The sequence below is a fragment of the Sminthopsis crassicaudata genome, chromosome 2 (genome assembly GCF_048593235.1).
Source record: "Sminthopsis crassicaudata isolate SCR6 chromosome 2, ASM4859323v1, whole genome shotgun sequence".
Lineage (NCBI taxonomy): Eukaryota > Metazoa > Chordata > Mammalia > Dasyuromorphia > Dasyuridae > Sminthopsis > Sminthopsis crassicaudata.
In genome coordinates, this window is record NC_133618.1 from 236380825 (window position 1) to 236397663 (window position 16839).

The 16839-nt window shown below is 36.1% G+C and overlaps 1 protein-coding gene across 1 annotated transcript in view; it reads right to left on the minus strand.

Moving 5' to 3' along the window:
• Positions 1-1945: 1945 nt before the first annotated feature.
• The window catches only part of NFATC2 (nuclear factor of activated T cells 2), a 274601-nt gene continuing 259707 nt past the window's right edge, over positions 1946-16839 (minus strand). The window contains exon 10 of the mRNA XM_074288608.1: positions 1946-2015. Coding sequence (XP_074144709.1) covers positions 1972-2015 — 44 coding nt within the window. The 3' untranslated portion in view covers positions 1946-1971. The remainder of the gene's footprint in view (positions 2016-16839) is intronic.

The window sequence follows — 16839 nt, forward strand, 5'->3', positions numbered from 1 at the left end:
GGCCATATGTGTACTCAGAACCTCCCGACTTCAGGGCTGCCCCAGACATTGTATCTTTTAAAATCTCTTAAGGTTCTGGCATTCTAACATTCCTTTTAGATATGATACTCTCTTTTAAGTCCCCATTCAGCTCGGACACTGTATTTCAAAGTCTTTTTCAGCTTTGATATTCCTTCTATCTCTAAGTAAGAACCTACCATCCCATTGTCCCATCCAATTATAAATGTCTGTATTTGTTAGATCTTGAAAGCTGGTTACGTCTTGGTACCCTGGCATCCAAATTCCTGAATGGTGAGTTCTGGTTATTGCCCTTTTATTGACCTCTGCTGAATAATACCTTTCTCCAAGCACAAACTTTTCCCTCAGCTTCTTTAACCATTTGTTGTTGTTGTTCTTATGAACCAAATTTTAATGCCTCAGTTTCCTATTATTATGCCTTTCTCTTTCCTTCTTTACATTGGCAGTGTCATACTGTACATATTGAAGGTATTTGTGGTTCTCTCTAATGAATAGCATTTGTGGTATTGTATTTTCTACTTTTAAACAATTAAAAATTTCTAGACCTTTATTTTTCTTCTTTGGATGTGATATCTTCTTTGAATTCATATATTACCCCAACTAAGAAAAACACATATTAGAATATTCATCTGTATGTTGGTGGAAAATGGAATGCATCCTCACATCTTTCTTGGCCCTGGAAATTAATTCTTCTATTCCATTCTAAGAATCCAAAAGAAGCCAGATGGCCTTGTCTAAGAACACCTAACAAGCCCAATAGTAATGACATCCTGCTTTTTGCAGTTCAATTACAGGTATTTGAGATGAAGGAAAACACATTCTTATTGACCTCCAAAGAGATGTAAAGAGAAGTGGGAAGGATGGTGGGGGGAACTGATAAGGAAAGCTGACTTGGCATGTGAATAATTATTTCTCATGGATCAAGGGGACTATTAGAGTGGTTGAAGTATGGTAGGAAGGCAAAAAACTAAGAGGTGGTAACTGGACAAACAACTCAACTTTTCTGGTCTAAATTCCTCATCTGTAAAATGAAAGGATTGGATTATTGATTCTCTGAACTTCTTTCCAGCTCTAATTCTAGAAGGTGGATTTTGACATGGGCTACAAAGGATGGGTAGAAATTCAGCAGGAGAAGAGTTTAAAGGAGAGCACTCTGGGTATAGGAAACAACTTGGTCCATTAGGAACAAATAAAATCTGGTCCATACATCATTGCATTTGTTAGGGCAATACAGTTTAAGAATCGTTAATCACATGTGGTTGGAGAATATGTTCTTGGAGCATGTGAGAGTGAAAAATCCTAACACATGGCAAGCATGCAGGCTGGCTTGGATGCCAGTGCAGATAATGGAGAATGTAAACCAATTGAAGGACTCAAAGTCAAGGGAGTTCAAATATCCTGTTGACATCTGAATGCACCTTTTCCAGAACTGCCTCTTGGGAGGGCCTCCCCAAGGATCAGGCCACCCATCTGTTCTCATTAGGGCCAGATCCTTTCAATCATGTCAGGCTTTGAAAGGAAGCTTTCCTTACACTAGCCCTCAACAACCCCTGCTCAGACTAGATGGGAGTAGGCTTAAGGGATTTAAACCAGCTGAGGCCCTCTGCATATAGTTGATGTGGGTTATGGGGGATGGGTTGGGGAGGGAGTGTAGGAAGGGGAGACAATATTTTCCATGTGAGTGAGCAGCCAAACTTGGTTTTGCTGACAGGGGGCCTTGTTATTTAACTAGAAAGAGAAAAAGAGAAGATGGTGGAGGGAAGGGAAAAGAAAGAGTATAAGTACAAAATGGACTAAGTAGCCTTTGTCACTATGACATCTGATAAAAGATGGAAAAAAAAATAATTGTTAGGAAGAACCAAAGATGAAGGGATATTAGAGATCCTTTAATTGATCTCTTCATTTCACAGATGAGAAAACTGAAGTCCAGAATGAGGTGGGGCTTCCTCAAAGTCACACCAGTAATAACTGAATAGCCAAGCCAGAATTCAAATAACCTGGGAAGAAAAACAAAAAATGCAAACAATTACTTTAATTGAATTAATTCATTAATTGAATATATATCAATTGAGTACCTGCTCTGTCATGAAGAGTTGGGCATGACTGAAATGACTGAATAATAACAATGCCATTAAGGTAAAATATAATATATAATATTATATAAATTAATATAAATTAAATTAATATAAAAATATAATCTCTTTTTCCATTTAAAACTCTTCACACTCTGCTTCCAATATACCTTAATCTAGACTTATTTCACATCACTTCATCACACACTGTAAGTTTCTGCCACATTAGTCATCTTGGTATTCCACATACATGACTTTCAAGCTGCCATCTTTATCCCTTTCCATGACTAGACTAAGCAGGGATGTGATGGAATCAGCTCAGACCATTGGGCAGAACTGATTGTTAAATTTTCCATGTGAGTATATACACCTCAGAAATGAGCAAATGTTATAAATCAGGGCTTGCTTTACTATTTTGTTAGTTGTCTAGGCAAGAAAATATTGGAAAAATGTCAATAATGAAGATTAAACTTAAATACATTGTTTTCCCTTGGAGAGGCAGTTGTTAAATCTTTGCTAGCATACCCCTACCTGCAAAGTTTTCCTGCCTCATTTATGCATTTTGGAACCTTTAGTTCTCTTTTAGGTTCAACTTGAGTAATTTCCTATGAGATACTTTTTCTGATTCTTCCCAATTATTTAATTCCTGCCCTCTGAAATTTGTATTATTCTTATTTTTCTGTTTATATTATATTGTTTATATTTGTATTTCCATATGTATAGTGCCATTAGTGGGTCTGTATCCCAAGGAAATAATAAAAGAGGTAAAAGGACCCACATGTGCAAAAAGTTGTAGCAGCTCTTTGTATGGTAGCAAAGAATTGGAAAATGAGTAGATGCCTATCAATTGGGGAATGGCTGAACAAGTTGTGGTATATGGAAGTAATGGAATATTATTATTTTATAAAAATGATGAACAAGCTGATTTTAGACAGGCCTGAACAGATTTACAGGAACTGATGCTGAGCAAAACAAATAGAACCAGGAATACATTGTATACAATAACAGCAAGAATGTGCAATTATCAACTATGAGAGATTTGGTTCTCCTCAGTGGTTCAGTGATCCAAAGCAATCTTTGGATATAAAATGCCATCTGCATCCAGAAAAAGAATTATGGAGATTGAATGTAAATCAACATATGCTATGTTCACTTCTTTTTACTGTTTTTTTTCCTTCTGTTTTGCTCTGATTTTTCTTTCCCAATGTGATTCATAAAGCAATGTATTTTTAAAATTAATTAATAAAAACTCATTCTTTTGGTTTGAATTTTTATATTAAGAAACTCTCTACCAAAATTTGACCTTCAATTTATTCATCCATAAAAATATGAGTATCTTATCCAAGTGGTAATGGACAGGAGGACTCGTCTGTAAAATGAGAGTGTTGGGCCAGATGATCCTCCAGGCTTAAGTCTTATGATCATGTTTGTTGTTCAGTCATTTTTCAGTTGTGCCTGACTCTTTGTGACCTCATTTAGGGTTCTTTTAGCAAAGATAATGGAGTAATTTGTCATTTACTTCTCCAACTCATTTTACAAGTGAGAAAATAGGGTTTAGTGACTTCCCAGTGCCATACAGCCTTTAAATATCTGAGGCTGGATTTGAAGTTGACTCTTTTTAACTCTAGGCTCAGCTAATGTCTGTAACTCAGATCTTCTTGGAGCCAAGGCCAGTGCTCTATCCACTGCACTACTAGTCTGGTGCATTTTCTAGATCTGCTTAAAAGAGTTTGTAGAGGGGGTAACCCCTGCAATGCCTTTTATTCCTCTACCATCTCGTCTTTGCCTCTTAAAGTCTCTTATAGTCCTAACTCCTATGATTCTACCACAATCCTTTCCCCTTTCTCCCCTTTCACTGAGGCAAATCATAGCTTTCATGCTACCTTTTTGTCATACCCTTGAGGGTGTATACTATCATTTACCTCATTTTTAAAAATCCCCAGTGCTTAATACAAGTAGGCACTTAATAAATATATTTTGAATGAATGAATGAATAACTGGGGTGAGGGAACCTTGAAAGATAATGAGGACAATAGACCAGACTTCAGAGGTTTTCTGACATCCAGTCCTGGAATACTTCATTCCAAGCTGCCTTTTAGTAACTAAAGGACATCTGATAAGTGCTTAATCATGGGAACCATAGTTCTACAATTAGGAAGGGCATTAGAGGTCATCTTGTACATCACTCCCCATTTTATAGGTGAGAAAACTGAGACCCAGGGAAATGAAATGACCTGCTTCAAACATGGTAAGTAGCATAAATAGGATCTGACTCCAGATCCTTAGTCTCCAAACCAATGATGTTTCTACTGCCTTCTTCCTTTATTGGTGACACATTCTAGTCTCACTCCTGGGCAATACATGTTCTCTACTTCCATTTTGTTTTATTGCTTAGAAAGTTGAGACAAAGAATGCAGAAACAGAGGTTCTTAACCTGGGAATAGTTGACAAAAATTTAAAAATATATTCCAATAACTGTGTTTCAGAAGAATTAGGGGTTTTTTTTGGTAATCTTATGTATTTTATGTAGTGAAAAATAGATTTCACCAGCCTGCCAATGGGGCCCATCTCACACACACACACACACACACACACACACACACACACACACACACACACACACACACAGGTTAAGATCTGTTGTTGCATAGAGACTAACAGACTAACTGAATCATAAAACTTAAGAGATGCAAAGGAGCTTAGGAAGCATCTGGTTCAGCTCACTCAGTGGGTAGAGTAGATTTCTAGATAGAGTGTGGGATTAGGCCCAAAGGCTCTGGGCTGCATATTCCTGTGCTTAGACCCAAAGCCATTTCCTTTTAAAGAATTTCAGGAGAACTGACTGTATTTTTTTTTTCAGCAAGAGACTTGAAACCCTGCTGGTATTTCCTCAGCTTCCTGCTCTCATCTGAGTGCCAGGGAGGTGCTGGTAAAATTTTTTCAGTAGTCCTATTTTTTTAAGCCTCCTTAACAAAATAGGTGTATATTCTCACATTAATAGACAAGGAAGCTCTTTTTATAGTGTTGCCATTATCAGCTTAATCTTTACCTCTCCCCTTCACCCTATATCTGTTATCATTAATAGAAATAGAAACAACAGGATCCCTTAGTGAGTGAATGAGTGAGAGATCAAGCCAGTAAAAGAGGGAGTCTTCCATGACTTCACAAGTCTCTGACAAAAGCTCAGATGATGTCACCCTCTAGTCCAGCTCTCTGAGTCACCTTCTATGTGTCTGTGGCCACCCTTCACTGCCCCAAAGTGTCTCCGTGACTATGTCATTACAAAGTCAAATTTCCTGTGCTGGGGATTGGGTTACCAATAATTGGTCTCGGCCATGATGATGAAAAACAAACATTTTTTTGGAGCCTGATGGATCAAATGAATCCTCTGGTGGGGTTTCACCAGCCGGCTAGCTGAATGTTTTGCTCATGAATGTAAGTGATCTCAGGCAATTTAGAGCTTAGTGTTTATAAATGACAAATGCTTTGCTTTCTTGCTTGCTTTTTATTTAATTTTTTTAAAAAGCATGAAACCTGGTATGTTCAAAGGGATATGGGAATAATTTTGCCTGGTGTGTTTTCTTGCTGAAAGAGAGAGTTAAGAATCAGAATGGTTGGGGGTAGGTGGGATGGAGAGGAAAATTATTGGCACTGATTTAGTCTAAGCCTGGCCCCGGGATTAAGTCTGGATGAGATATCTGTGGCTCCTTGGTGGCAAGGTGGCCTTCCCTTTTTGCATCCATAGAGAAAGCAAAGATGACCAATTCAGGAGGACCGCCCTGTGCCACAGCAAGAAATGAGTCAGATGTCTGGGCTGTAGTACATTCCCCTAAAAGGATTCCTCTTTTACATACATATTTTAAAATTTAGTAGACAGCCATGGGCTGGGATAAACAGTATTATATTTGTATCCTAGTTTTTTTTAAATTATGTATCTATTGGCCATGGATAAATTGATTATTTTGAGCCTCCCTTTTCTCATATTCAAAATGAGGATAAAGAATCATACTTAGAGCAAGAAGGAATCATAGGGGAATTCTAATTTAACTTTAATTATTTTTACAAATGAGTAAAGAAAGACTCAGTTTTATTTAAATGACTTGCCCAATGTTATGCAGGTAGTAAATAACAGTGATGAGATTTGAACTCATGTTCTTTGGCTCTCAACCCATTGTAATTTCTGTGGTATCATTCTGCCCAGCCCCCCCACCTCCACCATGAGAGTAGTGTAATACCCATCTCAAAGTTTTTTTGTATGATCATTCAGTGAGATAAAGACTATGAAGTATTTTTAAAATGGAAAAGCATTATAGAAATGTCAGCCATCGTTATCACCATCATCATTGTTAATAGGAAAGGTCATGGAAATGTCTCTGCTTAAAATAGTCTTGCCTCCAAATGTGTCGAAACTCCTTTCATAGAGAGGAATGTGGTCTTAAAGATAGATTATTATAGAAAGTAGAATTCTGATATTCTGATGGAAATGGATATCTTCAACATAAAGAAGATCCAACTCACTTCCAGTTGATCAATGATGAACAGAAACTACTACACCCAGAGAAGGAACACTGGGAATTGAATGTTTGCACTACTGTCTTTCTACTCAGGTTACTTATACCTTTGGAATCCAATTCTTAATGTGCAACAAGAAAATTGTATTTACACATATATATTGTATCTAGGTTATATTGTAACACATGTAATATGTATGGGATTGCCTGTCATCTAGGGGAGGGAGTAGAGGGAGGGAGGGAAAAATTTGGAAAAATGAATACAAGGGATAATGTTATAAAAATAATTACTCATGCATATGTACTGTCCAAAAAATTATAATTATAAAATTAATAAAAAAAAAAGAAAGTAGAATTCTGGACTTGGAGTTAGAAAGACTTAACTCTGCCTCTGATACTGATTGCATTACAATGGAAAAGACTATTGACCTCTCTGATCCTCAGTTTTCTTATATGCAAAATGGGGATAATGTCAGTGATGATGATGATGATGACCATGATGAAGATGTCCTCCTCAAGCTTCTAACCTCCTTGTCTTTTGGTCTTGGAATGTTTTCTTTTTTTTCCATCTCCAGCTAACTATGAAAACCCCATTCATCCTTCAAGACCCAGTTCAAATTCTACCCTCTTCATGAAGTCTTCCCTGATTGCCCTATTGGGCAATATTGAATGAGAGTAATGTTAAGTAGGTCTTTGGATTGAAATGTAAAATTTGTGAAGGGGAGTTATATATGATGAGCTTTAAATGGTAGGTCAGGTCTAAGTCCTGAAGGATTTTAAATATCAGACAGAAGAATAAGTGAAAAATGAGGGTCTCTCCCACCCTCCTCAGATTTCCCACAGCTCATTGCCTGACCTTTTCTCCTAACTTATTTTACTCTTCCTTCCATCATGTTATTTGCCCATTTTCTCTATTAGAGAACAAGTTCCCAGAATCGTAGGTCTGGGTCTATTATTGTGCTCTCAATGCCAAGTACAGAGCATTGCAGATAGTACGTGTTTAATGGGGGTTATTGAATTGAATTAAATAGTAGGCATTCGGTAAATAGAATCCCAGAGTCTCAGAGCTGGAAAAGTTCCATAGAATATTAGAGTTGGAAAGGAAATCAGAAGCCTTTCTAGCTAAGTCTGCGTCTGAATAAGAATTTTCTCGACAATGACTCTAAAGAACCCCAAAGTGACCATTCATCTTCTGCCTCAAAACTCCACCTTAAGCCTACCAAGACAAGTCATTCTACTGCAGAACAGGCCTCATTATTAAGAAGTGTTGCTTAACATTGAATTTCTGGCTTCTGCTCATTCATTGCTCTTAGTTGTAATCTCTGGGACCAAAAAAAAACAAATTTAATTTCTTTTCCCTATAGCAGCCTTTTACATACTTGAAAAGCACTATTATGTGTCTCTATCTCCCCTCCTCTTTTGTTTCTTCTTCAGGCTAAGCATCCCTGGTTCCTTCAACAGATTCTCATAGAGACTTTAGAGCTCACCCAGAATACTTAGAATGCTAAGTGTTAACAATTTCATTCTTATTATTGTTAATGCCAACAATGAGGTTGACTGAAGAAAGGTTCTCATAGGAGTTGCCTAGAAACAGCTTAGGTGGCTTGATGGAAAGGACACTGGGCCCTGAAAAGTCAGAAAGACTTGAATTCAAAAATCTGACCTCAGACACTTTCTAACTGTAAGAACGCAGCAAGTCACTTACCTTAATCATCATCACCATCACTGACATTATCTCCATTTTGCATATATGAAAACTGAGAATAAGAGAAGCCAATGGTCTTTCCATGGAAGTGTCAGAAACAGAATCAGGTCTTGTTAATTACAAATCTAGAATAATAATAGTACTTGCCTTCTAGATTTGTTGTGAAGATCATATGAAATAATATTTGTTAAAAAATGTTTAGTTCAATACCTGACATAATAGATGCCATATAAAATATTTGTCTCCTCAGCTGATCACATACCTCAAAATTAAATTTTTGTTGCATGAACAAACTTATGTATACATGAATGAATTAGAGGCAGAGTACCATTATCTTTTGGGGGAATCCACAAACCCATTTCTCCTTTGTATTCTTCCAAATGAAATGAAATTTAAGCTTCTTCATTCTTTTCTTTTTTTATTCAGGACCACCAATACATTTTTCCTCCAAAGATGCACTATTTCCCTGGGGTGATTAATCAATCAATGGTTATTTGGAGAGACACAGAAAGGCAGCTGTTCATGTGAAAATTACTTTGGATTTTTTGTTGTTGTTGTTGTTGACTTCAAAGGTTAAGCCAACAGTGCAATGTAATGGCCTAAAAAGCTAATTCAATCTTCATTACTTTAATAGAAACATAATGACTGAAACAGGGGAAGTGATAGATAATAGATTGCTGGGGCATATCTGGAGGCTTGTATTTGGTTCTGAGGGCAACATTTTCAGGGGGACATTATCAGGTGAGAGAGTGACTGGTACAATGAGTAGACACAAAACCATTTCTATTTAAGCCAATCAAGCGAAACTTATTAAACATCTAGTATCTTCAAGGCCTGAGGCTTAGAGCTAGGAACATAATTATGGATTAAAGTCAGGCCCCCACACTCAGGGAACTTATAATCTAATAGCAAAAACTATATTTTGATATAAGAGAGAGTGAGATGAAAGAAAATAGGGCTAAATAAAATTTGAGAAAGAGAGGGAGCTTATTTTCATTATACATCTAGTACTATGCTAGGTGATTGGAATACAATACAATAAAATAAAATAAAATTGAAAAACACTTCCTGAATTCAGTGAAGTTATAACTTACATTTTATTAGTGGCAGGGATAAGTTTTAGGAGTGGAAGAGTTATCACATGTATAATTTTTTAACTGAGGATTTTTTTTTTGAGGCTGGGGTTAAGTGACTTGCCCAGGGTCACACAGCTAGGAAGTGTTAAGTGTCTGAGATCGGATTTGAACTCGGGTCCTCCTGAATTCAAAGCTGCTGCTCTATCCACTGCACCACCTAGCTGCCCACATATATAATTTTTTTAAAAGGAGTGAAAAGAGGCAGCTAAGTGGCATAGTAGGTAGAACCTCCAACCTAATAAAGGCTATGTTAATCTACAAAAGAAGGCAGCTAAATAATATAATAGATAGAATACCAGATCTGGAGTCAAGAAGATCCATTTTCCTAAATTCAAATTTGGTCTCTGGCACTTACCAGCTGTGTGATCTTGGTCAAGTCATTTAGCCCTATTTGCCTCAGTTTCCTCATCTGTAAAAAATGAGCTGTAGAACTCAAACCAATTTAGCATCTTTACCAATAAAACCCTCAAATGGAGTCACAAGGAGTTAGACATGACCAAAAATGACATGATAATACACAAAGATTTCAATTAAGGAAGAGATTCTTATGGTTAAAATAGTCAGAGAATGTTTCCTAGAGGAGATGGCTTAATCCTCTTTTCTCTGAACTAATCTGAGAGAACTTTTCTAATGTATGACTCAGAATCCTTCCAGCTCTCCAAGTTCCTTAGCTTGGTCATAATTGACCCTTCCTTCTCTTTCATGATCAGTCCTTGACAATTCCCCCAAATATCCCATCAGTTAGTATATCTTGTGGATGGAGTACAAAAACCCTCAGTAACTACTCTCAAATTTATTCCTTTTGCTCTACTCCTATGACTACTATTCTGGTTAAGATTCTTATTGCTTCATTACTGTGTCATAGCAATGACTTCTCCTAATTGTTCTTCTGGCTTTTAGTCTCTCTGCTTTACAATCCATCTTTCACATAGCTGCTAAATTAAATAGTCCCCAAACACAATTCTGATCATGTTACCTATTAGTAACACACACACACACACACACACACACACACACACACACACACACACAGTGGTTCCTTATTGACTTTAAAATATCAACTCCTAGATTTGCATGTTAAAACCCAAAATAATCTAGATCCTATCTACCTTTTCAAACTTATTTCTTAATAATTCTCTTTCATGAAATTTGTATTCCAGCCCAAATGGCCAGGTAACAATTTCTGACCTCAACATGTTTTTCTCCCATCTCCCATCTCTCATCTCTACTCTTTGCTGCCCCTGTCTTGAACTATATTCCTACCTTATTTCCACCTCTTAGAATCTCTAGTTGCCTTCAAGGCTCAGTTTATGGGTCACACACTGTCTTTACTTATGTCCCCAGTTGTTAATGCTCTATGTCTTCTGCAGTTATTTGTAACATGTAACTATGTATCTCGTTACATGCCCGTACACTCAAAAAGTCAAAGACTTTTGTTTTTCTATCCATAGAAGCCAGCACAATGTCATGCACATAGTAACTGTTCAATAAATGTTACATGAATTGAGTTGCAGATCTGTAATTAGTGAGAAACTCTGGCTTTTTCATGTCTTTTGAAAATAAAGGAAATAAACATACACACATATGTGTGTGTATATATATATGTATATATATATATATATACATATATATATATATGAAAATGTATATACATAAGCATTTTACAAGTATTATCTCATTTGATCCTCACAGCTGCCTCCAAGGCAGTGGCTATTATTGCTTCCATTTTACTAAGGAAACTGAGACGGGCAGAGGTTAAGTCATTTGTCCAGGGTCACAGAACTAGAAATTTAACTCAGGTCTTCATGAGCCAAGGTGTAATGCTCTATCCATCATGTTACCTTGCTGCTTCTAGGACGGGAAGGTTGTTTCTTATATTTTGGTTTCTGGGAGTAGTGAGGGTGTCTCAATTGTTTTTCTTCCCCAGTTTAAACACTATAAATCACTATTAGCTTGAAGACAGATGCCAATAGAGTTTCAGTTTGTGATCACTGAAGCTGACGAGATGCTTAAGGAGTCATTCATAGAAATGTAATTCTGGGAGAGAGGAATGGATGTTGGGACTGAAGTTAGAACATCAGTTTTAGAAGTTAGACACAGCCACATGGAAACAACAACAATAACAAAAACTACAGATCACTAATAAAAAGAGAAATGCAAATCAAAATAATCCTATAGTTTCACCCCACACCCTGGAAGTTGGCAAAAAAAAAAGTGACCAAAAATGGGAAATTATTGTTGGAGAGATTATAAGAAGGTAGACCCATTAATACTTTATTAGAGCTGTGACAAAGTAATAAGACAAAAATGTCCATATCCTTTGAATCAGAGACTCAATTATTGGGTTTATGTCCCAAGAAATTCATGGATAATAATAATTTTTAAAATCCCCATATAGCCCAAATTATTTATAGCAGCACTTTTTGTGATCACTAAGAATTGGAAATAAAGTGGATATTCATGAATTGAAGAATGGCTAAATAAATGAATATAATAGAATGTTACTGGGCTATAAGAAACCATGAGTAGGATGCATACAGAGAAACATGGAAAAATCTATAAGAACTTATGCAAAAAGAATTAAGCAGAGCCAAGAAAACCATACACAAAGTTAATTTAACAATATAAATGGAAAGAACAGTAATACACCAAAAACTTATAAATGTAACAAAATCATAAAGAGCAAGTGGGACTTGAATGAAAAGGATATATCCAAACTAATCTTCATTGGAGGTGGGAGGTCCACAGGCAGTATACATGCACATATTTGCAAACTTTGTCAATCTATTTTCATACATGTTTTTCCTTTCTAAAAAAGATTTTGTTAGTGCTGTTAATGTTATTCAGTTGTTTTATACTCTTCATGATTCCATTTGGGTTTGCTTGGCAAAGATATGGAAAATAAATAATAAATAATTTTTTTTTTTTAATTTCCTTCTCCAGTTCATTTTACAAATAGGAAAACTAAGGCAACAAGGTTAAGTGGCTTGCCCAGAATCATACAGCCAATAAATGTGTGAGACTGGATTTGAACTCAGGAAGATGAGTATTCCTTTTTTTTTTCATTAATTTTTAAAATGTTTTTAAATATATGCATGGAGAATTTTCAACATTCACCCTTACAAAATCTTGTATTCTAAATTTTCCCCTCCCTTCCCCCACTTCCTCTCCTAGATGACAAATAATCCAATGTATGTTAAAAATGTACAATTCTTTTATATAAATATATATATATATGTATTTCCACAAATATCATGCTGTACAAGAAAAATCAGATCAAAAAGGGAAAAAATGAGAAAGAAAACAAGATGCAAGCAAACAACAAAAAGAGTGAAAATACCATATTGTGATCCACACTCAATTTCCATAGTCCTCTCTGTGTGTGCTACTGGCTTTCTTCATCACAAAACCATCATAGCTAGCCTAAATCATCTCATTGTTGAAGAGAGCTGCATCCATCAGAACTGATCATTGTATAATCTTGGTGTGGAATCTCCTGGTTCTACTCATCAAATTTAGCATTAGTTCATGTAAATCTCTCCAGGACTTCTGAAATCATTCTGATTATCATTTCTTATAGAATAATAATAGTCCAAAATATTCATATTCCATAACTTATTCAGCCATTCCCCAACTGATGGGCATCCATTCAGTTTCCAATTTCTAGCCTTACAAAAAAGGCTGCCACAAACATTTTTGTACTTTTCCTCTTTTAAAATCTCTTTGGGATACAAGACCAGTACAAATACTGCTACATCAAAGGGTGTGCAGTTTGATAGCCCTTTGAGCATAGTTCCAAATTGTTCTCCAGAGTGGGTGAATCAGTTCACAATTCCACCAATAATATATTAATATCCCAGTTTTCCCACATCTCCTCCAATATTTGTCATTATCTTTTCCTATCATCTTAGCCAAGATGAATCTTCCTTACTGCAGGCCAGGCACTCCATCCACCATGCCACCTAGTTGCCCAATCTAAAAATGCTATTTGACATATACAATGGCTCTCAGGGAGGGAAATGGATAAATGGAATGCTATAATGATGTATGAAACAGAAAATATCCATTTAAAAGTATCTTATTTAAAAAAGACAGTAGTTGTTAAATTTTTGTATGCACAATCTTTATGCTAGTAAAAAGTATTGAGGATCTGGCCAAAGATTTTTGTTTATGTGGGCTATATTTATAGATATTTACCAGATTAGAAATAAAAACTAATTTTGAATTTCTAGACTCCCTGAAAGGGTTTCAGAGACCCTCCCCCCAGATGCTCTTGATTATACCTTGAGATCCACTGGTTGAGGGCATGAATCTTAGTTTTGGTACTAGCCTACAATAATGAGGGAAGTATTGGATTTGGAGCTAGGAGAGGTGTTTGAAGCCTGACTCCTCCATGTACCATCTGTGTGATATTGTGCAAATCACTTACTTCCTTATTTTCTTAACTTTAAATAAAAGGGTTGGACTAGATAATCACTAATATCACTTCTAGCCTTACATTTATGATCATAAAAAAATCACTTTGCCTTTCTGTCCCTCAGAAATAGGGTTGATGATATTTATAATACTTATGTGCCATTTTCGTGGGGGAGGTGGGGTGGTGGGGTGAAGAGCTTTGTAAACAAACATCAAAGTGAGTAAATCATGATTTCTAGATGTACTTTGTAAAAGTCTTCTGGCTTTGTGTTGATCTTTTAAATCACTGACATTATTTGTACCAATATTTTCTAATAAGGAGGACACTGAGAACTTGATATATTTTAAGATTAAAGACCAGGATGTCTGAAACATGAGAGGAATAATTAGCAACTTCATGAATTATCTCTCTGCTAACCCAATACTTCAAATCCAATGTTGAATTCTAAGTGGTTTAAGTCATGTTTTTTGTTTTGTTTTGTTTTGTTCAGGGATGTTCTCACACCCCCATAGTGAAATCCAAGAATTGCTTCATTTATTAATGGTCACTAATGGCCAATAAATAGGGTAGAAATGGTCAGATAGCGTGGCTTGGCTGAAGTTCTCTTCTAATGTTTCATCATGGTTTGGATATGACCCTGGCTTCTCAAAGGCCATGCCAAAGAAGCCTTTATCAGCCCCTGCCAAGCTGGAAAAGCTTTGAGTATAGACTCCAAAATAAAAATGTCGGTCATTTAAGGACCAGCCAGGCTAAGTGCAGAAGCTCATCACTAGAAGTTTGGCCATCAGATGACCAATTTTGTTGTTCAAATCAGCTCATGGAAACTGGGTCCTGAGGCCTATAATGGTTGTGATATGCATCAGCAGTGAGAGCCTCCACACCTCAGAAATCCCCAATCTTTTGGTATATTGAAGAGACAATATGGTATAGTGGGAATGTTCTAGAGCTAGAATCAGGGGAGTCAGAGGGCCTCAGTTTACATCTTAATTCTGCCATTTGTTGATAATCTTTACTGATTCCACATCCATGTCATAGTCTTCGACTCTGAGTGCCCTTCAAGGCTCTATTCTGGGATTCCTCCTCTGTGTTTTCTCCCTTGGTAATCTCATCAGCTCCCATGGGTTCAATGATCATCCCTAGGAAGAAGATTCCCAGATCTATATATACATAGCTAGTAGAACTTATTAGCTTTCCTGAAAACTTTTTTAATTTCCCTATCAATTATATAATATGGGGTTATATTAACTACCTTCCTCTAAGTAAACTAGGCTTACAATCTTATCATCTTCAACTCCTCATCCTTATCCACCCCACATAGCCAATCACGTTATTTCTACCTTCATTACTTCTCTCATAGATATTCCTTTCTTCCTTTCTTTCCACTCATATTACCACAGCCCTGTCAAGTATTCCACCATCTCTTGCCTAGGCTATGACAATAGCCTTCTAGTTAGCTTATTTGATTCAAGTCTGTCTCCATTCCTGCCCATCACTCATTCAGTCTCCAAGATAATTTTTCTAGAGCTTAAATTCTACCATGTCATTGACCTTCTTAAGGATCTCTAGCATTTCTCCATTACATCTACAATCAAATATAAATTCCTCTATTTGGCTTTTAAAGCCTTTCCTTATTGTTGTTGCTCATCCTTCATTCTCAAAGAAGACTCATTAAACTAACCTGGCCCCTTCCTACCTTTCCAGATTTCTTATACCTTTCTCCTCTCTATAGACCATGCAATATAATGATAGCAATCTAGTTGGGATTCCTTAAAGAAAAAAATCATCCTATCTCCCATCTGGAGATAGCTTTTTCCTTAACTGTTTCCCAGTCTCTGACCTTATTACATCTATTTTTCTTTTTTTATATAAATGATTTTTTTAGTTTTAGTTTTTACTATTTTTTTCATAAGCATTCACTTTCATAAGGTTTTGATTTCCAATTTTTCTCTGTCTTCTTCCCTAGTCCCCCCACCAAATGGCACTCTGATATATATGTATAATCATATTAAACACATTTCCACATTAATCATGTTCTGAAAGAAGAATCAGAACAAAAGGGAAAAACCATAAAAAAAAAACAAAAAAGTGAAAATAGTATACTTTGATCTGTATTCTGACTGCAAAGTTCTTTTTCTGGATGTGGATAGCATTTTTCATTGTGATTTTTTGGAATTATCTTAGATAATTGTATTGCTAAGAAGAACTAAGTCTATTAAAGATGATCATTACCAAGTATTGCTGTTACTGTGTATAATGTTCTCCTGGTTCTGCTCACTTCACTCAGCATCAGTTCATGTAAATCTTCTCAGGCTTTTTGGAAATCTGCCTGCTCTTCATTTCTTATAGAACTATAGTACTCTATTAAATTCATGCACCACAATTTGGTTAGCCATACCCCAACTGATTGGATACCCTCAATTTCCAACTCCTTCTCACCACAAAAAGAGCTGCTTTATAGCATAAACATAAAGCATCTAAACATTTTTTAATACACGTGAGTCATTTTCCCCTTGTTATGATCTCTTTGGGACATCTATTTTTCAGTTTCCCTGACTTCTTTTAGGACTCAGTTCTAACCCCACCTTTTTTTAGGAGACTTTTCCTGGAGGAAATCCCCAAGCTTCTAATAAATTCCCCTTTTTAGATTATCTTCATATATTCTACTTAGATCTAAATGTTAAATATTGATTAATATATTTAGACATTGATATTTTTTCTTGTTTCTTGGTATCCCCAGTGTTGAGTAAAATATCCAGCACACAGTAAGCATTTAATAAATGCTTGTTGACTGTTGAGCAACTTGTTATCTGAGTAACTTTAGGAAAACCACTTAAACTTTCTGGGCTTCTATACTTTATCTCTAAAGCAAAAAGGATGGAGAAGAGAAGACTAATATGACAGGACAAGAAAGTTCTCATTAAGTTCAAGACTTCAACTGGGAATAATTAGGAGTATGGTGGAACAATTAGAAATGAGGAAG